This window comes from Drosophila erecta, unplaced genomic scaffold (genome assembly GCF_003286155.1).
Source record: "Drosophila erecta strain 14021-0224.00,06,07 unplaced genomic scaffold, DereRS2 tig00000055-arrow-pilon, whole genome shotgun sequence".
Lineage (NCBI taxonomy): Eukaryota > Metazoa > Arthropoda > Insecta > Diptera > Drosophilidae > Drosophila > Drosophila erecta.
In genome coordinates, this window is record NW_020825200.1 from 19607822 (window position 1) to 19630318 (window position 22497).

Consider the following 22497-nt stretch of genomic DNA (forward strand, 5'->3'; position numbering starts at 1 on the left):
GTGCCATGAAAATCGCATGAAGGACCACCCAAAATGCAAATTCGGAAACGGAGCTGGGAAATTTGATCGAAACCCTACAAAGATGACGGACTAATGGGGCGCCGGACTGGTGCACCTAATCAAGATCGGCAACTGCCCACACAGATCCCAACTGAAGATCCTCCCCGCTGGCGATTTCAGTATCGTTTACAGAGATAGATAAGGTTTTGGCGCCAGGCCTCGACAGTCACCAATAACCAAAATAAGTGTTAAAAAATTAGGAAATCGTAAAATTTACATAATAACAGATCATATTTCAATCGAATTAGAATGACAGACGGCAACGACAACAGTTGTGAATGCCAGAGGGAAAACACATAAAGATGACCATAAAACAAAGTTGGATGGAGGCAGCGATACGGGATCCCACAAAATGTTAATGAAAAACTGCGATAAAAATCTTGTCCAACATGAATGAGAAAAACGAGGCAACGAGCCCAACAATGCAGCGATCAACACCACGTTCTGCGGCTCCAGATGACCCCCGCCTCTCCAGAGAAAGGGATGGAGAAAGTCATCTGTTTGATGGGGGGCCCCGTGTACCCGAATGCCTCGACCTCCATTATTGGTGTTAAGAATGAAGACAATAACGAGGCTGGCACACGCGCCCCTAAACTCTTCGCCGGACACCTGCTGTGCGGGCCACTTTCCACCGGACCCGGGGCTCCTCACTCCAACCTCCAGACTCCAGGCGCCCGAGGAGCCCGAGGAGCCGGGCTGGGTTATGCGGCACCGCAGCCGCTTATTAGAAATGGTAAACAAACAGCCAGATCAGTTGAACTTTATGGTCCTCCATGCCGGATCGTGCGCACATTGTTAATCATCTGGAACTGGCCATAAAGCAGATACCACCGGCCATTATTAATTCGGTTGAAATTATTATTAATTTTGCGCCATAAATCTCGGCACTGCGTGAACCGAACCCCTTTTGTGGTACGTGTGGGTAATTAGCTTTCAGTTCGTCGGGATTAGATGCTCATTTGCTGGGCTAATCATAAATTTGTGGCGATGATGTTCTATCACTATCTTGAATTCACATAAAGACAGTTATAATATATTTCATATTTTCTGTTGCTTGTTGTGTATACCATTGCGTTCCATTCATCCTGATAAATAAAATATAGCATAACTATGTATATATCATAAAGTATATAAGCCCAATAAACTAGGAGAGACAATGTGATTGGGATGATTTTATTCGCGATCATCTAAGAATCTGTAGTTTTTTAATACTTTGGTTTTCTTTCCAATATTGATAGTATTTATGTATTTTTATTTCCGTTACTCGACGAGTAAAGGGTGTACTTTATTCGTTGAAAAGTATGTAACAGGCAGAAGGAAGCGTTTCCGACCATATAAAGTATATTGATATATATATTTCCGACCATATAAAGTTCGTATGTCCGTATGAACGCCTCGATCTCAGGAACTATAAAAGCTAGAAAGTTGAGATTAGGCATGCAAAGTTGACAAAAATGTCACACTCTTCCACCATCTTTTCATTTTTTTACATTTTATAATATGTTTCCCAATTTTATGCCTGAAAAATGTTGAAATTTCTATTTGCACTTTCACTAGTTGAGTATCTGATAGTCGGGGAACTCGACTATAGCGTTCTCCGTTGTTATAACTATATAAATAATCACTTATATTTAGATTTTTTGTTGTTGTAATTTTAACGTTTTTGACCCTATAATGTTGTATATATACGTACTACAGCGGTAATTACTTACTTTAAATAAACAAAGAACTATTTTTACAGCACTTTAAATTGATTTTCGTCACATAAAGTGTAAGGAATATTCTATGTTTAAGGTGGGACTTGCATCTTTAAGAGGTGGGTCGCTGGAAACAAACAAGCAAGACAAATCGAAAATCCCGAACGTCTATCAGTTAAATGATACCCTCTCCAAATTTGTGTTTCTAAGAACTAGCATGCATTGACCCCATCAAACCAAAAGGTTCCGCGTACAAAGAGACTCCTGGCAACTACTCCTTGCCACCACTGCTCATCGGCCCTCCACCGGAAACTTAAAAGTTCTCTCACGCGTTCCATGGCGATCCCAGAACAATCTCCTTCCGATAATGGGCCGCCAATTCAATTACGGACTTACATTCACTCGCTGTCGCCTTCGCGGTCGCTGGTGGGCGGGGGAATGGCCACATGCAATTGCCTTGTAATTTGCCACAATTATTCATATTAAAAATGAGTTAAGCGTCGCCTCGGGTGCCTGGTGGAGAGGGAGGGGAAGGGGGAGACGGAAGGGGCCGACAAGTAAGTAATTTTCACGCGTAGGTAACTTTAAACGATCCCAGTTCGGGGATCTGAGGGGCAGTGGACGGCGGATAATAATCGCTGCCACATAAATATTACAAGCATCTGACAACTGAAAATTATCTCCTTCACTCACGAGCCATTTAAATCAATTTTACACTTCGGATTTCACAGGCGGTCGATCTGGATACGGAGGACACGATACGGACCCTGCCTTCCCCCAGAGCCCCTCCCCCCTCCTTATTCGCTGGAGCCCGGCCTGCAACCTGGAAATTGAAATTTATTGAAAAAATGATGACAAACGAACGAAAATAAGCGAATGCAGCAGCTGCAAGGTGGTCCCGGGGGTGTGACGTGAGAAGCCAGGCTGAAACTTAAGGCCAGCACTGTGGATACATGTGTTTATGGCCGAGATAGGCTGATTAGGGTTGCCAAGTGCTCCCGAATTATCCCGAGGCACGACAACCAGCGTCATTTTTAAGGCCAGTTTGTTAACATTCCACATTCATATAGATTGTTTATATATTAATATTTAAGTTTAGGGAAAAGGATTCCAGATTTACATAGATAGTTATTAATATTTATGTTCGGGGAAAAGGATCATCATCATAAACGTATTTCTATCAAATCTTATAAAGGCTATTTCGGTTCTTACTGCTAAGACTCGAATTCGAATAAGATTTTTCAATATCATGTTATCTTTTGTGATGGAGTTGATATTTTAGAAATTAGTTTCTCAACATTATGTTAGTATTTATATGGCTGAAAGTTTCTTACCAGAGGAGATGTTTTGAATTTTCAGTAAATCCGGGCGTCATCAGGCTTTATAAGGACATTTATACTACATCGCATAAATAAAGCGCATTTGTCTTTTCGAGCGAATTCCCTTTATTGTTATCTTTATCTGACAAATGTTAAATTATAGCTTCAACTTGAGATATCCCTAAATTGTCATTTAAATTGTGAAACCCAGAGTTCATTTCATATATATAATTCTTACATACATATATCAATTTTAATTATTTTCCAGTAAAAGGAAAGTATATCTTTGAGCTTTTCAAAACGAGCCCCATCTACGAAAAGAACTCAATAATACTTTAAGCTAATGGTGATCTGTTTTTTCGTGTTAATGATCATGTGGTTTCGCATTCATTAGACCAACGATAAACAGCCAGCACAAATGGCATTTGAAAAACATTTTATTGAGAACTCATAGCAAATGTACACATGGATTCCTCTTTTTTTTAATTTTCCAGAGTAACAGTTCGTTTAGAAACAGGAACCTGTCCTAAGCTCTCGCTTCTGGCTCAGAATTCGGCTTGGCTCGGCAACTCTGGGCATGCTTCACATTTCACTGGGGTGTCATAACGTCGGCTATCCCGAGCCCCTCGACCCCTCCTCCACCACCAACTGGGCTCTGTGCAAAAGCGTTTAAACCAACAATTACGCGAGCATAAATCAAACAGTCGAGTAGAGTGTCGAGGAGCAAGGCGGGCGGTCCGGTTTGGTTCGGTCCGGGTCTCCCAGTTCTCCGCTCCTCCAAGTGGGATTCCCCTGGCCGGGACCGCGGGTCGCGTGCACAGAAGAGTTAGGGATGAGCGGATGGCACGGGTGCGGGGTGAGAAGGTGCCTGGAATGCCGACACCATCTGCTGTCACAGGCGGCGACGCCTTGGCCAACCATCCTGGCCACTTGAGGGACTCCGCCCCATGCTCCTCGCGGGATGAGGAGGCTCATCTTCCCGCTTGGTTTCGAGTGTCAATAAATAATAGCGGCCAGCCCCCCAAAGTTTACTGATGGCGCGGAATTCACTGATCTCGTTCTGATCGCTGGCCGAGATTAGATTGTGATTGCCGTGCCCCATCGCCTGCTGCTTCCTTTCCTCGTCTGGAGCTGAGTCTTTGTTTTCCGTTGGTCATGGCCTGGCCAGGCACATTTAAATAATTTTTCTATTAGCTAATCACTTTAAAAACAATCCTCACGTGGCCAGCGGCATGCCAAATGAACTTGGGGCACGCCACGCAGCGGGGCCCTGTCCAATTTGCAGATACGATCGTGCGGCTGCCACATTCACCTTCCTGCTCGTGGGTGGCCAATTGGCCAATCGGCTTGGGGACTCTCTCCTTCGGGCATCGCGTGTGTTGACACGATCTGAAAAGATTCAAGTCACGCGTACTCCGTGGCGTGTATCTCAGAAATACGTTCTTCTGAGCCAGATCGGATTGTTATTGTAATGTAAAGAGCTGCTACGTCTGCTAAATTCTTCAAATGAGCTCAATGAATATCTATAATCATTTTAGAGCGTCAGAAAGTGTGCAAATATGTTTTTTAAGTTCAGAACTCCGATGTGCTTAGAATATCTATACTGAAAAGGGTCGGAATGGTAGTATGCAATACATTTTGTTTTGATCAACTACTAGTATTAGTATTAGTATTATAATATATTTGTCAGTAGATATTTGACCTTTTAGAGTGAATTACTGTGTAGAACCATAGTTCTTTGGCATAAGGTGGATCAACTTGGTCATGGAAGCTAAAGGGACCTCACTGAGCTCTGTTGCAATCTGCTCTTAATGGGAAATCATTTCAAAGTGCGCGCTATTGAGGGAACTAATTCGATCCGAGGCTTATTCCAATTTATTCATCAGCTGACACTTATAAATAACCAATTTCCTCCTGCTACCAGAATTGGTGTCGATGGGCGAATGGGAACCCACACACGCGGATCACGCATGGGGAGTGCCAAACCGAGGCTGTTGCATAAATCAATGCCACAAAGACACACAGAGTTGAATTGTGTGCAGCGCCCGCGGCACTTGACCACTGACCACTGGTCCTATCCTCGTCCCCGCTGGCCGACGACCCGGCTACTCCGCTCCAGCAGCCAGGAAACCAAACTCCCAGCGAGATCCTCTGCCAAAGGTGTTAATATTCAATTAAAATTCTAGGCTCACCGGGCGAGTGGCTAATAAATTAGCGCTCAACAAGCGCGTTGCCAATTTCAATTTGTTTTCGTATCACTTCGAAGGGGGAATCGGATGGGGATGGGGAGATGTGGCTGGAGCTCGCCAATTTATTTATTAAGCTGCGCAGGTGGCTGGGATTGAGATTTGCTGCGAATTTGTTTGCATTGCTGACCCCGGAGGAGGGTCAGACACGCTGGGAATGGCGGTGGGCCTAATCAGATCAGATCGGAAATGGGAATGGAAATGGAGACTCCGGCTGCGATGGCTCCCATATCGCCCAGTCTCAATCACGACCCGTGCCCAGCTCACTGGGCTGCTCCGCATGGGATCTTGTAATCGATGTTGTAGCTGGAGAGGCTGCGCACTCCAAGGCGCGACATGCAGCCGCCCTAATGGAGGATCTGGAGGAGAACTCGTGGCTGCCATGGAGCGATATTTATCGCCTCGGATTGAGTTGGATCCACGGGTCGTACGGACTGGTGGCATTCCAGCTCCGATCGGAGGTGGCCACGGCATGGGGTCTTTTGGGAACCCAATCCTCGGGCCACGATCCCTGCGATGGATGAACGAGCTCGAGCCACAATTAGCTGTGATTGTTTCCAATCATAACATTAAAAGAACAGTAAAGTCCAGTTCTGTGCGCTACACAAAACCAAATCTTTGCTCACACACATCACTTAGTGATGAGCATGGCGCATCCAGTTTGAAGGGTATATGTGTTTCCTACACATTACACATATATTACACACCTGCAACTGCCGTTCAGCAGCGAGATTAACATGCTCATTACTCGTGGGCAGGCCCCTTGATCTTCCCCAGCGACGCCAGGAGGGGGAGTTCCATTAGAGACATTAAAATAATTTCAAAAGACATAAATTTTGAATTATGGCCACACAACGTGGCCACGATGCCCCAAACTATAAGATACATATCCATACATACTCGTGAATGTGGTTCGGGAAACGCGATTGCAGGAGTATTTTAAATCAAATTCGCTGGGGGAGTGCTGCGCTGTGTGCCAAGTGTTTTCACTATAATTACAGACAATTTCAGGCACTCACCGTCGTGCTTTCGGAGCCCCTCCCCCCCCTTGATGCACTGCAGCTCGCTGAGCTGGCCATTTAAATTGATTTACGAGTCATACCCTGATCGAGCGCATTTGTGGGGCGAGGGGGGCAGTTGGAGGGCACCGGGGCTGACTATATATTATATATATGCGGCCATAACTCACGATCGCCTTTGCGCCCAGTTGCTGCTAATTAAATTTGCATAGGGGCGCACTTATTTGCCGGTGGGCGTGGCTCTGGGGGACAGCTGCCGCTTGTAGTTCTTGATCCCAGTGATTCCCATCAGGTAGCCAGACATATGATGGCCGAACCCTCGTCAGCGAAGCTGAGGAAGTGCTCGAGATGGCCCAGTTCTGGGACAGCCCCTAACAAGGCCAAAAGGGTCAAGGGGTCAGTGGTTCGTTAGTCCTGGAAACAATGCCGTCTTTAATTGATTTAAGATGCCGGAGAGCCGACGCATTTGTCAGCGATCTTTGGCATGGCTTTAATTGCCTGGGAAATCCGTAACTCAATCAGTCCGGCATTGTACTGCACTAGTCGAGTTCTAATTGCAGACGTTCCGATACGTTCCGTCGGAAGCTAAACTCGTAGATACAAAACGGTAATTGGGTTCGAGCCAGCGGAACTGGGGAATAATAATGGAAGAGGCCAACTTTGACAGCATATTCCTGCGACTTTTCAAACGAAAGTGTCGATAGGCGGAACCACATTTGCCGAGGGACAGAGGATGCGAAGGAGTGGAGCAGGGAACCAACGGAACAGCCAGAGGAAGTGCCATAAAAATGCAATTTTAGATTCCATCAACTGATAAGAAAAGTTTTTAAATTAGCCGCCAAATGAGAATGCGAGGTTCGAAACTGTAAAGTGAGCAACAGACAGCCAAACTCTTTGATTAGAAAACGGAAAACAAGGACAACGAACGAGGAACCGCTTGGTGGCGGTGGGGCAGCGGAAAGCTGGCTAAAAGGCCTACAAATTGCCGTCGACACGCCACGAGACCGTTAGAAACTTTTGCATTTTCCGCTGCACTTGGACGACCACCCACCACGGCCCACCATTCCCCGAAAGTACCTGTGTGCCATGGGAATCCTCAAAGGGAAACGCACTCCACCGAAAGAAGAGAGCAAAAGTATCGGTTTCAGCTTATCAATTGCCTGCCATCGCCAGTGGGACAGATTAGGAGCAGTATCACAAGGAATGGAAATGGAATTGAAAATGGAAATGGAATTGAAAATGGAAATCCATTGGAATGGAAATGCAATGAGGCGCGTTATTTCGGCATTTCGAAATCTTAAAGCCCCGATCTTCGGTTCGAAGGGCAGAGACGCTGCTCAAGTAATTAACGCCCCTCAAGAGGAGCTGCATCCGCATCCTTCTTCGGGACCTAGAGGTCCAGTCCGAGCCTCAGTCTCGAGAATACAGTAGCTGGCCGACGGCGCCTTGAGGATTTGCCCAAATGTTAATGATGATCCGATCTCCGAGGGAATCCCCTGCCTTAGTGTGGGTGTGCTACTGCTGTTGCGTTCCATGGCAGCCCAGAAAACTCGATCTGGTGTGAAGATCGGGGCGGTTTTCAGTAGGTTTGTTTTCTGTTTGACCTGATAATCACCAATACGATATTAATTAGTGCATATTCCGTGTTTTAGTATGCCGTGGAGAAATGCGAACGATAATAAATGACACGAAATGAATGAATATGCATACATATGTATATCATGAAATATAATATATATTGGCAAAATTTTAATTTCTACTATATTGCATTGTATTAGCATTGAATTTTAGAATAGTTTTCCAATCCCTTATACAGCCTTTATTAAAGTTATATTATATAATCGTTCGGTTTCATTTAACTTCTTTAAGTGTACTTGTCCCAAGATATGACAAATTAAAGCCAAGTATGACCAATAGATTTATTACAGTCGCTGTATAAGGCGGGTATGTAAAGATCATATCTGTGTATTATCGCCATAGTCAGAAATGCGACTTTTTCCGCTCTACTTTGGTAAGTTCAAGTTGCTCGATTTCGAAACCCAATTTATACCCAAATGAATTCCCGATTCCTAGCTATAATCTTCCTATTTCAATATGAAGTTGGTGCAATATCGAATGAAATCAAATCCAAACTGAAAATCTGGTTTGGAACTTTAAAGCCCCTGCAAAATTCAATAACGCTTAACACTGTGAAAAAACTTTGCGTTGTGGAAGTGATTCGAGGCAGCAAGCATCCGATAAAAGTTGGAAATATTGACATATTGAATAAGAATACGTTGGAAAACTTTATAAAGCTGCCGAGCATTAAAATGCCGAACATTACAGTTGTCATCGTGGAAGATAAGTTGTCTAAGAAGGCAAGAAGCGCGAGTCGTTATAAAGAAAAGGAAATGGAAAAACTAATTGTAAAATTTAAGGAGTGTATAATTGAAAAGCTTAAGATACTAGCTTAGTTACGAGAAAAAATTCTTTTAAATGTCGTAAATATCAATTTAATACAAGTAAATTTACTGTACAATATTGTGTTTTTGATCTTTTTGTATCTTTTGTATTAAGAAAGGTTTTTAATTCTAAAGAATTAAATTATAAATTGATAACAAAAATGATCTAAAATTAAAAAAAAAAAGACAGTCGGGTTCCCCGGCTATCAGATACCTTTCTGGAGAATCGGTAAAAATTGCGAAACAAATTTAAAAATTAAAAAAAAAATATTACATTTTTAATTAATTTTTATAATTAATTTATAAATGTTTTGGCCGGTTTTTGGGCGGTAGAGTGGACGTGGCAAAAAATTATTGGCAATCTTATAGAAATATACAAGATATACATATAACAAAATGAAAGAATATCATGCTTAATCCCAACATTCTAGCTTTTGTAGTTCCTGAGATCGAGGCGTTCATACGGACAGACGGACATGGAAAGATCGACTCGGCTATTGATCCTGTTCAAGAATATATATACGGAAACGGAAAGGTTTCCTTCTGCCTGTTACATACTTTTCAAGGAATCTAACGGGTATAACAATAGAGAATGCTATAGTCCAGTTCCCGACTATCAGATACCCGTTACTCAGCTAGTGGAGTTGCGAACGAGAAATTTCAACATTTTCTGGAATATCGGTTGAAATTTGGGGAAAAAATAATAAAATAAATAAAAACTTTAACATTTTCCATTAGGGCGGTTTTTCAGCGTTAGAGTGGGCGTGGCATCACGTGAAAACAAACTTATGCTTCGTCTATGTCTGGAATCTTCATTCGGACTGACGGACGAAATGATTTCTTACTCTACGCGAAACAGGGATAAAGTTATTTAATATTTTATATTAACAATATCTATCAAAATGATGTAATCCCCACTTGATTTATGATTTGCTGACCCAACAAAGATTTCATAATGACTGACAAACAGGTCGACAGACAAAGAAGAAAGAAACAATCGCATTCATTTCGAAAAGACGTTTTATGAATGGTGTTTGGATATTCATTAGGGCATTTTGGGACGCCGACCCCAACAACTACAATTTTCAAAACTACAATTTTCTAAGTTTCCCTTCCATTTTCCCTAAGCCAATCCTTTTAATACACAATATGCAGTTCTAAAGAGCATTAAAGACGGAAAAGTTTTCATTGGACTATCGTGGCTGATATTCAATTAAACGGCTACATAGCCGTTCATAGTATAGGTTCTATTTTAAATTGGTAAATTTGAGAATTCGTTCAGTAAAGTTTCCAGCAAAGGAAGGTTTTGAACGTCAATAACAGAAATTTGAGAATGGTATGATTGTATGGTTGGAGTGCTGGCTTAAGGCGCAGCAAAGTTCTCAACCTAGATTTGGGAAATATATTTTGGCTACGGTAACTCTATTTTCGATAGAAATAAGTTTTCTCAGCAGTTTTGGTATTTTCGGCATTTCACACCAGTGCGGCCGCACTGAATCGTTAAAAAGTAAAAAGAGAAGCAACAGCCTGAGGTGTAAATAATGTAAGACAATGCAATATTGTAAAAGCGATCAGCAATTGGGATCAGTGTGCTCGAATCAAGTTCGATTGGAGCGGCGGAAAAGCGATTGGCATTTGGCAGTCCGCAACGCAGTTGTGGAAAACGCAGCACACCCACACACAGCCAGAGTGCACACACATATCGACTGACGATTTTCGTCTACGTTTCAATTCGATTTTCGGAAATTTCACCTTCGCGTTGCTGTTTTTCGGCTATTTCAAACTTGTTTTCAGCTGTGCGCGCCCCGCCCCCCGTCACCCGCCCCTTTCGTTCCGCTGGCAGCCGCTCACTTTTTAACTTGCTTACGTATTACGTTCGCGTGCCAATTCGCAGTGTAAACCGTGCATTACAAACGCAAAATCTCGCATAATTCCACGCACATTATTCGTCCGCCGACGTCCAGTTGTCCCGCGATCTCTTGTAATTGTCGTGTGGAAATCGTGAAACGCTAAAAATAATACGCATCGGTGGAAAGCCGTGAAAAGCGCAGGAAAACCCATCCAAATGTGTGTCAAAGAGCAGCAGCAGCAGGTGTAAATGCAGTGTTCTAAAGCGCTGCAATGCTGTACGTGTGTGTGTGTCGCAAACATATGGCAGCAAATAATATTAATCGCAGTTGATATTTTCGCCATACTCCGCAGATAGAAGATTTGTGCCTACGCCAAGCGGGAGTGGCAAAGTAGTAGTAGGGCCGCCAAGTGTACCAAGCAATCCAATCCAGAACCCTTTCCAATGACAAATGTAACAACCGAGACACACCAGCCGCCCTGAGGAAGCAGAAGAACGAGTTCCGAGGTCAACCCACCACCACCCCTCGAGTCGTTATCATTTCGTTTTCGTTTACTTTTTAACCCTCCGCTCGAGAACGTGGTTTCTTTTGCGACGTGCAATACTTTGTGGCAGAAGTCTTGCACCGTTCCAAAAGAGAACAGCACGTGGAGCGACGAGCACGGCCGTACAATACCCAAGTCCGTGGCCACCAAGCTGCAGCGTCTCAAGGCCAAGGCGTCTGCGAGCCAGCACTACGGCGGCACCTATCGCAAGTCCTCGTCCGCAGCGTCAGCGTCCATCGGCAGCCACAGCGAGGGCAGCGACAGGAGGTCATCCTCTGCGCTCCACGGCGGACACAGCCATCAACGCGGTGGCGCCGCCGAGGAGCCCCACCTTGCTTTGGCGGATGTGGCCGAGAAGTCATATCAAAGCAGCAGCAGCAGCAACTACAACAACAATTATCAAAAGTCAAACCACACCAGTGCCAATTACAACCACTCCAACTACATCAACCACCCACAAAGCGCCACCACCAACCTGCCTTATCAGCCCAACAGCAATACCAGCACGATGATGATGACCAAACAGAAGAATTCGCTGGCCGAGCGCCTCAACATCGGCGAGGAGGTGCGGGAACTAAAGCTGGGCGCCACCTTCAACCCGAAAAACACCTCGACCGCCTTTCACACTATCAAATGTAAGTGCTGTCCGCAGGGAGATCCCTGGGGATATCCAGATATCCAGGGGATTCCCATTTACCCCCGCCAGAACCCAAAACTCACCCACAAACGCCTCGTCTTGCAGATGACTTCAAGCCAGCGAGTGTGGACACCAGCCGCATGGCATCTGTGGACGTCGGCTCCAACAATCAAGTTACTGTTACCGTGCCAAATTCAGGTGAGTGCACTCGAAGGAGTTAAACAGCAAGACGCTGAATTTGAATTAGGTCTTTGTCCAAATAGATTTTTAACAACATAAAATATTTATCTTTAAACTGCAAGTCTTTAAATGTTTTACATTTTTAATTTGATGTGCACCTGCTTGGTTGTATGCAGCTGTTTAAAGTCAAGTAACAGACACCAGAATGCTTATCTCGCCCAGAAGCTGCTTAAACATGACTTTAAGCTATCAAGAACACGTGCTTCAGGTTCAGATACACTAACACACAGAAATATTTACATATCTATATTATTAATTCTCAAAATCAAATTGCCTAAATACCTTTATTAAGAACATTTTTTTTTAAAAGAGGCATAAATATCATTTTGTGTCCCTTTATAAAGAACCTTTAGATCAATCAGATAATGCAAAAAGTAATAGTTTTAAATTGGTGCAAAGTACAGTTTGGGTTTGCTCCGATAATGTTGATAAGGTTATCAATGAAAAAGAAAAGATGGACCTTAAATGCTAGAAATTCCTGAAAACTTGCACCCACAGTTTTGTTATAGCCTCTCGAACTCTGATAAAGTAGGTGTCTGTTTAGAGCTTATTTTACGTGATTATTAGGGCCTGCATCGTCTGTCTGATGACATAATGCACAATCCAGTACACGATACGAACCAGTTGCTGTGTCTATTCAAAGATACAAATTAATGGCTAGCCCTGTGCATTATTTGAGTCAAACCTAAGTCGCGACTGCTCGGAAAGGGGGAAAAGGCCAGCGCCGGAGGCGTAGCAAAAACACCAAATTACATCAAGTCAGGAAAAATGCAGCCAAGCGTTCAAGTCTTTCTCCTTGGCTCTCTATACTGGTATTATTTCGCTATGCTCTTTGTGGCCAGACATTGTCGTCGTCATCGTCTGTGGGCCGTCGACTGTGGTGGGGCTGATGCTTTGGGCCCCATTGCGCCGACTTGGCTTGTGTAATGCTCCGATGATTGCGAGCGCCGAGTCGCCAAAGAGTTTTAGCGTCGGTGGCGACAATAGCAGCGGAATTTGGTCAAGTGTGGTGCGTTCCAATCTCCACCGCCTCCCTGGTAATCGGACGGGTGCAGCCAAATGCGCACAATGATGAACTTGTTTTCAGGTTGATACTGGCCAATCAATTGAACACTTTTGGCGTGCTTCAATAACCATAGCAACTATAACCATATCGTTTACCCACAGCTACGGTAATTTTACCCGTTACTCGTTGAATAAAAAGTATGTAACAGGCGGAAGGAAACGTTTCCGACCATATTGCGCATATATATTCTTGATCAGGATCAATAGCCAAGTCGATCTGACCATGTCCGTCCGCTCGTCCGTATTAACGTCGAGATCTCAGGAACTATAAAAGCTAGAAAGTTGAGACTAAGCATGCAAATTCCAGTGACATAGACGCAGCGCAAGTTTGATGACCCGTGTTACCACGCCCACACACCGCCCAAAACTACCACGTCCACAATTTTGAAAAGGATTTAAAATTTTTTCATATTATTATTTGTCTGCCACGCCCACGCTTTTGAAACGTTTTTACCCCCTTACTCGTAGAGTAAAAGGGTATACAAGATTCGTTGAAAAGTATGCATCAGGCAGAAGGAAACGTATAAAGTATATATATTCTTGATCAGGAATAATAGCCGAATCGAACTGGCCATGCCCGCTCTTCTGTCCGTCCGTCCCTCTATCCATATGAACGCCTCGATCTCAGGAACTACAAAAGCTACGATGTTGAGATTAGGCATTCAGCTTCCTTAGACATAGGCGAAAAAACTAAAAACAGAGAGCATAAAACTGCTACGCCCACACTTTTTATTCCTGACCCACCTGTGATTCCTGACAAAATACGAGACAGTGCGATGAAATGAAAATTTATTGCAAAGTGTTTTTATAGATCGAAGAGCGGTTCCGCTTGCAAAGCTGGCTTTTAAAGCTTTCATTTGATTATTTTGGCATGAGAGCTAAGCCAGCATTGAATAGGTCACTTATATTGTCCGAGGACGCATTTCTCTGTTGACTCTCCCCGAAAATCTCCATTAGTGATCCCAGGTTAAATTTCATAGAAATGCCCTTCTTGATTTTGTTTGCAGTAGCATTCAGAAGTTTGCCTTTGACTTCCGTTAGAAGGGGCAATATGACCAAAGCACTGTACACCTGCAGGCAGACAACTGTGTTCCTAAATCAGTATGATCTCTGCTGAGGGCGAAAGATGCTCACCAACGATTAAAACTCCGATGCGCATTGTAAACTTCTTCCGCTGGCGACGCAGTCCACGTTAATAAAGTCTGTTGCAGGAGAAACCCGACCCCCTGCCAAGTTATATGGTCAGCATGATAATTGCTATTAACGGCCAGGCCGGACTGTGAATATCACGCTACTGCGGATGAACTGCAAGCGGGCAGAGCCGAGTTAGTGAAATGCTTTATGGAAGAGTGCAGATGCATCCTTGCTTAATACAAAAGTGGAATGCATTATCTATGCTAACTTTTCTGGAAGTTCTAGTCAGAAATTAGTCTGTATCCGTTTTTTACGTTTTTATTAGTTTCGTTAACATGCTTTCTAAAGGCTCTAGATCCACTTGTGATTTATTCAGCTTGGCCGATTATACCCGCCGATTGGATCTGCGGACTATGTCACGCATGGGACACGCTCCGAACCCGAAAATGGATCTGGTCTCCACGGGCTTATAAATCTTTGGGCAGTAGGGCTTTTGGCAATTCATGGGCGGGGGACAGTAGGGTGGTACGCAGCTTGCCATCCTGCCTTCTACGTTTCCGGGAATACACATGGGAGGAGTGCAGGGATTTGGACAGTAGGGTGGCCAGCAGGTCGGTGGGAGCTTACAGCCCGGTTCCTTGCAAGGTGGATAGCAATCCGGCGGAACGCATTTGGGATCGCAGTGTGGCGATCTGCACGCATAACAGTAGGGTGGATGACAAATCGTGGGGCAATGAGGCATGTAGCACCAGGGAAAGTAGGAGCCATCGGGGTACTCCAGACCGTCCGAAAGGGATGATGGGGGATTAAATGGTATTGCAGTTGTACCGGGTACAACTGTGGGTACCTGTGATGGAGACGGAGGAGGCGGTGGTGGTGGTGGTGGTGGCGGTGGCGGTTTCGGTCGGAATGAGGGTGGGGGATAGTATGGGGGAGGATTGGGACAGAGTTTCTTCACTTTGCTGACCAGTATGTTAAACAAGAAACACCGTCTGGAAGATGTTATATGTACCTCTTCAAGAGCTTGTCCCAGCGACGGAATCCACTCGGCCCCATATTTCTTTCCAGAATTAGCCTCCGCAATGGCATTTACGAGATCTGAGGTTAGTTTCTTCAGCTTGAGGTGATCCTGCGTCTTACTTAGATGCACCCGCAGAAGACCTGCAAAGTGTATGCTATAGTATTATCCCATGCCAAAAATGCTTAGTTCATCTGATTTAAAAACTAGGCTAAGTTTGCCCAGCTCTTGTAGAAATATGTCGGCCTAAAACCATTCTTATTCAAATTGGCTCCAAAAACTTACATATCATGAGCAGTAAAAGCCGAAACTTTTCGTTCATTTCGAGAGACTTGCCAAACTTAAACATTTTCCACTTACCTGGATACTTAAGTAAATTAGTTCGTTGCATATTTCTTAACAAGCAGACCCAAATTGAAATGATACGATTTAATTAAATAGGCATCACTCAATATCCGTGAGTATAATATATAACAATAGTACAATAGCATTGCGACAAGCAGCTTTGCCTAAAAAAACAGCATACAAAGTTTAAGTTTAGTCGGTTAAATGCTACTTTTAAAACAAACTCAAAGGCAAATTAAAGACTATCACTAAACAGATTGATGAACTATTTATATAAGCTCTAACATTCTAATAGGCAGTTCTTTTTCTGGAAAGGATGCATAGAAAACAGCTATCACTTTTAAGCAAACAATACACCAATCTATTTGGCACATAACAAAAAATGTTCCCACGAGAGATAAGGTGCATCTAACAGCAGTAGCTTTTTTATTCCTCTAAGGGTTCCAGAATGTTTATTTTCTTGCTTATGCAGTCTTTTAAAAGTACAATTATTGTATCTAGTTTCTTTTCTCTATTATGTTCTTGCGATCTGGCTGCTACAGGCAACTTATCATCTGGAATGATGTTTGTAATATTCGGAATTTTTATGGTCGGAAGGATTATGTAGTTTGTCACAGTATTCTTATTGATTATTGCCTATCTTTTCCCATTGAAACAGGTAGAGAATGGCTAACGAATTCGATTTTAGCGATAACAATTGGATTTTACCTTATATATTCCATGTCCCAAATCCATTAGTCAAACCTAACAATACCTGTGCGCAAAAGCGGCGAATTGCCTTAGCAAAAAAGCTTAATAGTGGAATCCTACAAGGGCGTAGCCATTTTACCATTTTACCAATGGGCATGAAGTACAATTATTCATGATCACCGTATGTCCTGTCCGTATGAACATCAAGATCTCGGCCACTTCAAGAGCTAGAAAGTTATTTGCCAAAGAGATTAGGTATTAGAGAAGTGACCGACATTCCTGAAGCAGTCTCGTATCTCAGAGACACCAGACTGTATAAATTATTTGCTTTTGTAAGTCCCTATATTCCTAAAAAAAAAAAAGCATTTCCTACAATATGGAATGTTCCCATTTTAATTGATTGAAAAACATTTTAACCTGTATGCGAAATTGAATTTAGAAAGTCCGGTTACACTTTAACTATATTAAGTTCTTTGATTTTCATGAGGACGCACTTCTTAACGTCCGAAGTCAATCCTTTCTTAGTGCTTTTTTTCAACTCCGATCTGGGGGCAGGTTTGGTATCTTTAGAAGCCTTTGGGCTAGGACGTTTGATAATTATGACCGGCTTGCTGTCCTTTGAATTTTGAGATTCCTTTTGGTATTTCGCCAGCGCCTCTTCGTCCTTCACGATGACAACCGTGATCGGTGGTAATTGAATTTCCGGCATGCTGATGTTGTTGGTGATCGTATTTAAATTACTGATGACTTGTTTGGCAACATCAACGTCAAAGCCGGAAGGTTTTTCGTTTCCTGTTTCTGATTTACAAAGCTTAACAAGTGTGTCTAGGAATTGCTTCTTATCGTCCTTATCGGGACTAGTATTGGAATTGGGGTTTGTGTTATCCGGTACTGGCTTAGCATTGCTGTTACCATTGATCATTTCATTCAGCTTTGAGAACTTATTCTCGAAGTGGTTATGGATGATACCAAACAAATCTAAAAATGGTTTCGTATTTGAAACGTGGGGCACGCAGAGCAGCACTATAATTGTCTCAAATAGAAATTATTGTTCTCGTAACTACTTTGAGAACTGCTAACTCACCCAAACATATCATGCAAAGCCGCATTGTGCGTTGTTAAAAGAGGACTGAAATATTTCCGTCCAGCGACAGAAGCAAATGGACGCAGTCTAGGTTTCGCGAAAAAGCCGCGAGTAATCCATTGGTGCCAGATTGCATATCAATTTGTGTGACTTATTCTTTAAATATAGTTCGAGGTTTGAGTTTATCGAACTCGCTACCAACAAACAAACCTAAGAAGCTCAAAATAAAAGCCATATATTGTACAGAAAGTAAACCAGTTTTTATACCCACTACTCGTAGGTATACTAGATTCGTTGACCAGTATGTAACAGGCAAAAGGAAAAGTACATATATATATTATATTCTTGTTCAGGATCAATAGCCGAGTCGATCTGGCCATGTCCGTAGGCATGACTCGATCTCAGGAACTACAAAAGCTAGAATGTTGAGATTAGGCACGCAGCTTCCAGGGACATAGACGCAGCGCAAGTTTGTTTCCAGATGTTGCCACGCCTACAAACCGCCCTAAACTGCCACGCCCACAATTTTGAAAAATGTGATATTTTCTCACTTTGTATTATGTTGTAAGTTTCTATAGATTTGCCAAAAAACGTTTTGCCACGCCCACAAACCGCCAAAAACTCTACCGTCCACACTTTTAAAAAAATTTTATTTTTCTTTTCGCCAATTTCTACCGATATTCCAGAAAAGTAACGGGTATCTGATAGTCGGGAAACTTGACTATAGCAGTCTATCTTATTTTTATTTAAGTTGCTTAATATTTTACTTAAATTGAATTATTTTTGAATATAAAATAAAACCACAAGGAAACTGGCTTAGGCAAGAAGAAGCTTGCAGTAATTTTATATTACAAAAAGAAAGGATACAAATATTTGATCAATAACAGAATTAAATTATTTACCGTTTGTTATTAGGGCAACTACTTAATATTGTCTGGATTACTTGGATCAATTTGAACTGAAATTATAGTATGTAAAACGATTATTATGTCAACTATAGTGTGTACCGAATTAGAACACATATGACCCATAAAAAGGAAAGAAAAATGTTTCCATATATTTTCCTATTATTCATTTGGGAGCTATTTCGTTATAATGGTCCGGTAGAACACTCTTGGAAAAGTTGCATGTAGATAGGATTAAAACAAAGAGTAGTTTGCGTAGAAACAGACATGTCCGTTGATACTGATACATTATTACTTTTATTTAACTTGCAGAAAGTTCCGGAGTGCCTCATACAGTTTATAAGGGTAATCAGAGAGAGTATGCAAAGGAGTGTTTGATGATCTACGACAAGGAGACGGGCGCCATCACAATAGAAAAGCTAAATCACAATATTCAAGTAAAGAAGACCAGGCAAGTGCATTAATCAAAGAGAATTCCCAGCAGCAAGCTTAAACGTACATTCCTGCAGGAACGAAGTTGCCAACAAGTCAGTTCAGCTGCCCGGTCAGAATGCTTCCGTGAATATGGGCCAGGGTCAGCTCCACAGTCAGGGGGCGAACGGATCGGTACCGGGACCAATATCAGCACCTGGGCACAGCACCGGAACAGCACCCAAAATGGAGAACAGCACTATGCGAATCTCAACCAAGACGAAGGTTTCTACCGGCAGCCGCAGGAATAATATTAGTAAGTAAAAAACCAATTTTATAATTGAGCTAACTTAAAACCTGGACACAGTAACTCAATAAGATTGAAGCGATTGCGCTAATTGTGCTGTATCTTAATATTTCCAGTTGACTTCAAGCCGCGAAATTCGCCTATGCAACAGAGCTCACCATCGCGTGCAGTGCCAGTCCACCGCAGCCCGCAATCTGCGCCGGCGTATGTGCCCTCTAGCATCCTTGACGACTTATGATTAATAAAATTACCTTTCAGTTGGGATGCGAACAATGCACAGCAGACGTTGCCCAGCATTCCCTTGATCACCGACGACGACGACTTTGGGTTGAGGGCGGCCCTGCACAACAGCGGACATGCGAATACATCAGGCTCATCAACCGGCTCCGCAACAGGTCAACCGGATTTCGGATCTACGTCCTCGTCATCTCACATGGGCAAGCAGCGGCAGGCTCCCCCGCACGGCCACGGAAAGCGCCAGCAGATGCAGCAGCGCCTAAGCCCACCAATGGCTCAGCAGCAGCAGCCATCGAACTATGGGCGTGGTTACAATGGCGGCCACAACCACGTACAACAGCAACAGCAGCGCAACTCGCCGCAGCAGCAGCGTCCTCCTGCTTATGGCCACGGCAATAGCATGCCCATGGACTTGGACTCGACCAGGGAGCATGAACTGACCTCGCAGTCCGTAGCGCAAGCGGCTGCTGCCTTGGAACAGGTGGGTGGTGATTTTGGTCAGGTATTGTGCCTTGCTAAGTTGGGGGTTTCCTTTCTTGCAGCAAATTGGCGGTGCACTGAGTGCATCGAGCTCAAGTTCGGAGTCGGATTCCAGCGACAGTGACAGCGGCAGCGACTCGGATGACAGCACTGAGGATGATCGCCCAACGCAAGGCCAGCAGCAGGATCACCAGCAGCAGCAGCAGCAGCAGGTGTATCAGAATCACAACCACCAACAACAGCAGATTGCACAGCAGCACCTTAATCAGCTGCCCAACCTGGGCCTGGGCTCCATATCACCAGCATATGGAAGCAATCATCAACATCAGCAGCAGATGGCGCCCCATCAACAGCAGCAGAAGCAACAGTCCGGCATTTATGCGTCCAATGGCGGCTTTCCAAACGATTTGCTACAAAACGATCTGCAGTTGTCGTCAAATTCGTCCGACGATGACGACGAGTAGCTATTTTAAGTTTGATCTTATTTGCCTTCTTTTGACTAAACCAACGACAACAAGAGCAACAACAATTATTGATATTCTGTCTATATGCGTGTAATTAATTTGTAATTATTGAGAGGTGATTTTACTTGCTAGTGAAATTTTTTTAAATAAATTCTTAGTTCTATACCACGATATCCACAAAAATATATTAATTAATTTTAACCATTAATTTTAGACCTTCCAAATGTGCTGGTAAACATTGAATTAAATCGAAAAAATATTAATCAAACATTGAATTAAATCGAAAAAAGATTAATCAAATCAATCAAAATCATAAACCACAATATAAACCTATATTTGTCAATACATATTCGTTTTTAATGCAAACAAATGATTAAGTAAAACTTGTTGGAACACTATTAGGAGATCAAACGCAAATAAAACCAACAATATTGCAATAAAAAAATAACCAAGAGATAAAACGACGATGTAGACGATACAACTGAGGAAATTATTTAGTTTTTAATAAGAATGCTGCAAATCAAGAAAATAATTTTAAGTTTTCCAGAAAAGAGTAACCACTTGGTTTTTTTGCCATTAATTACGCATTTTAAATTAAGCCTAAAATTCTTATCAATATATTCAGATACCAAAAGCGCAAAGAAACATATTTCAAATGATATTTTCAAGTGTTATTTTGTTTCCCTTTACTTCGCTCATCTTTGTAGTCAAGCTTACTTTTATCGTTGCCGACTTAGTTAATTTAATTAAAAAGTAAAGCTATCTGACCTTTCGTTTTTGATTAATTTGTTAGCTATATTTATTACGAATGTATTTTTCAGCCCCTTCTCTTCATTAGTCCCATAATTGTGCGGAATAGACATTTGTGTTTTTAGCTCATGTTTTATTTGAATTTATTTGTAGTTTTTTAATTAATTTTTAATATATATTATTACGATTTTGTTATGAGCTTGCAATAGTTAAAAGCAACGAAAGAAAATAAATGTGAAACGAAATAACCGGCCTGGTGAAAGCCATTTTTGTTTGTACTTCCCCCAGAATGTCCATAGAATTTGTTACACTGGTGAGCAGTAGTACTCTTCTCACTCAAAACACAACTCCTTCCAGATGTAAGCGTGCACGAAGTCCAGATACACACTTACTGAGATAAACACTATTTGATTTGCCAAGCCAACAATGAATTGTATTTATGAAGTACCATCCACGAGAGAAACGACCAATTACTGAGGAAAAGCGAAATGATGATAATACCAATTAGTTTTTGTACATGCAAATGCGCCTAGGATTAAATGGTATTTGGTCTATGGGGAGTATTTGAGACATTCATTACCAACACCAACAACAAATTATAAGCAAATCAACAGCAACTAAACGACAACAAAATGATTCAGATAATCATAAGCACAATATACATATGCAAAGAATCTAGATCTAATTATGTAACTAATTCTGTATAGAGTCCGAGAATGCCTAAGACCACAATGAAATCCAGCAAGTAAAATAGTCTAATTGGTAAGCAAATATATATATATGTATATTATATACAAACATGCATGTAAACGACTTTATACACAAAACATATAAGAATATTACCTTCCGTTAAATTAGTTATAATACCGACCATTAAACAGTCAACAATCAATTACAAATATTTATTGGTGCGTTTAATATGATTTTTGGGAATGAAAACCAGCCAAACCAATACTTTTAGCTGTCCGACATAAATTCAGGATAATCGGTTTCACTACCTTTAAACATTTTTCACAGTTTTAAACCAAGCTCGATATTTCAGCAATACTAGAATAAGTTACTTTAAAAATTAATATTTTTTCTAATTTTCTTAATTTTACTTTTCTTAGTTCTTGGTTATACCAAAAGACACTAGAATATTCTAGTTATTCTAGAGTCCTTGGTTATACCCTTGATACCCCCGATATTGATTTCAGTCAGAATTGCATTACAGTTCATGAGACAAGTGCGACTATTATAATGTATACTCCAACAGTGGAGTTGATATAGCCGAATCCGTTTGTCCATTCGTCCGTTTCTACGCAAACTATTCTCTTAGTTTAAAAGCTATCTGGGTAAAATCCAAATCTTCTAAACTTATTTATTGCAGTATATGTATAAATAAGTCCACTATAGTCCACGTTGCCATAGGAATAATCGGAAACAAAAAAAAGCAAATGCACCTTCGTTATTTTGTATCATTAAGGGTTTCAATTTGTTAGTTATTTTTTTTAAATATATTATTTCGGGCTTAAGTCGATCGTAATCAGATGACTATGTCATATATGTAGATAC

General features: G+C 42.1%; 5 protein-coding genes across 7 annotated transcripts; 2 read left to right on the forward strand and 3 right to left on the reverse strand.

Annotated features, from left to right (window-relative positions):
* Window positions 1–8300: 8300 nt before the first annotated feature.
* Window positions 8301–8861, forward strand: LOC6543409. The gene is made up of 2 exons (XM_001970601.3): window positions 8301–8352; window positions 8415–8861. The coding sequence occupies exons 1-2, from the start codon at window positions 8328–8330 to the stop codon at window positions 8792–8794; spliced, it is 405 nt and encodes a 134-aa protein (XP_001970637.2). The 5' UTR covers window positions 8301–8327; the 3' UTR covers window positions 8795–8861.
* A 1324-nt stretch (window positions 8862–10185) lies between these two features.
* On the forward strand, window positions 10186–21844 carry LOC6543187 (ell-associated factor Eaf). Of its 3 annotated transcripts, none has more exons than XM_026978620.1 (8): window positions 10186–10325; window positions 10960–11811; window positions 11919–12011; window positions 18607–18745; window positions 18804–19021; window positions 19129–19216; window positions 19271–19730; window positions 19792–21844. In XM_026978620.1, exons 2-8 carry the CDS (start codon window positions 11685–11687, stop codon window positions 20191–20193), a joined length of 1527 nt encoding a protein of 508 aa, XP_026834421.1. In that variant the 5' UTR covers window positions 10186–10325; window positions 10960–11684; the 3' UTR covers window positions 20194–21844. The 3 variants fall into 3 exon arrangements, with proteins under 3 accessions (XP_026834421.1, XP_026834420.1, XP_026834419.1); XM_026978619.1 differs by having other exon boundaries at window positions 10189–10325; window positions 10985–11811; XM_026978618.1 differs by having other exon boundaries at window positions 10197–10908; window positions 10985–11811.
* Window positions 13891–14344, reverse strand: LOC26526571. The gene is made up of 2 exons (XM_015160047.2): window positions 14253–14344; window positions 13891–14203 (listed from the first exon to the last, which is right to left on the reverse strand). Exons 1-2 carry the CDS (start codon window positions 14275–14277, stop codon window positions 13980–13982), a joined length of 249 nt encoding a protein of 82 aa, XP_015015533.1. The 5' UTR covers window positions 14278–14344; the 3' UTR covers window positions 13891–13979.
* Window positions 14555–15601, reverse strand: LOC6543260 (leucine-rich repeat extensin-like protein 3). The gene is made up of 2 exons (XM_001970603.3): window positions 15556–15601; window positions 14555–15413 (listed from the first exon to the last, which is right to left on the reverse strand). Exons 1-2 carry the CDS (start codon window positions 15590–15592, stop codon window positions 14638–14640), a joined length of 813 nt encoding a protein of 270 aa, XP_001970639.2. The 5' UTR covers window positions 15593–15601; the 3' UTR covers window positions 14555–14637.
* Window positions 16671–17460, reverse strand: LOC26526479. Its single transcript, XM_015160031.2, has 2 exons — window positions 17390–17460; window positions 16671–17328 (listed from the first exon to the last, which is right to left on the reverse strand). The coding sequence occupies exons 1-2, from the start codon at window positions 17412–17414 to the stop codon at window positions 16754–16756; spliced, it is 600 nt and encodes a 199-aa protein (XP_015015517.1). The 5' UTR covers window positions 17415–17460; the 3' UTR covers window positions 16671–16753.
* Window positions 21845–22497: the final 653 nt, after the last annotated feature.

Coding starts and splice junctions, on each gene's coding strand:
- LOC6543409 (XM_001970601.3), top strand. CDS start 8,328: ATGCGACTTTTTCCGCTCTACTTTG. Junction 8,353..8,414: donor ACTTTTTCCGCTCTACTTTG/GTAAGTTCAAGT, acceptor CCCGATTCCTAG/CTATAATCTTCCTATTTCAA.
- LOC6543187 (XM_026978620.1), top strand. CDS start 11,685: ATGATGATGACCAAACAGAAGAATTCGCTGGCCGAGCGCCTCAACATC. Junction 12,012..18,606: donor TGTTACCGTGCCAAATTCAG/GTGAGTGCACTC, acceptor TTTAACTTGCAG/AAAGTTCCGGAGTGCCTCAT. Junction 19,731..19,791: donor CGGCTGCTGCCTTGGAACAG/GTGGGTGGTGAT, acceptor CCTTTCTTGCAG/CAAATTGGCGGTGCACTGAG.
- LOC26526571 (XM_015160047.2), bottom strand. CDS start 14,277: ATGCGCATCGGAGTTTTAATCGTTG. Junction 14,204..14,252: donor CATCGGAGTTTTAATCGTTG/GTGAGCATCTTT, acceptor TTAGGAACACAG/TTGTCTGCCTGCAGGTGTAC.
- LOC6543260 (XM_001970603.3), bottom strand. CDS start 15,592: ATGAACGAAAAGTTTCGGCTTTTACTGCTCATGATAT. Junction 15,414..15,555: donor GCTTTTACTGCTCATGATAT/GTAAGTTTTTGG, acceptor TACACTTTGCAG/GTCTTCTGCGGGTGCATCTA.
- LOC26526479 (XM_015160031.2), bottom strand. CDS start 17,414: ATGCGGCTTTGCATGATATGTTTGG. Junction 17,329..17,389: donor GCTTTGCATGATATGTTTGG/GTGAGTTAGCAG, acceptor AGACAATTATAG/TGCTGCTCTGCGTGCCCCAC.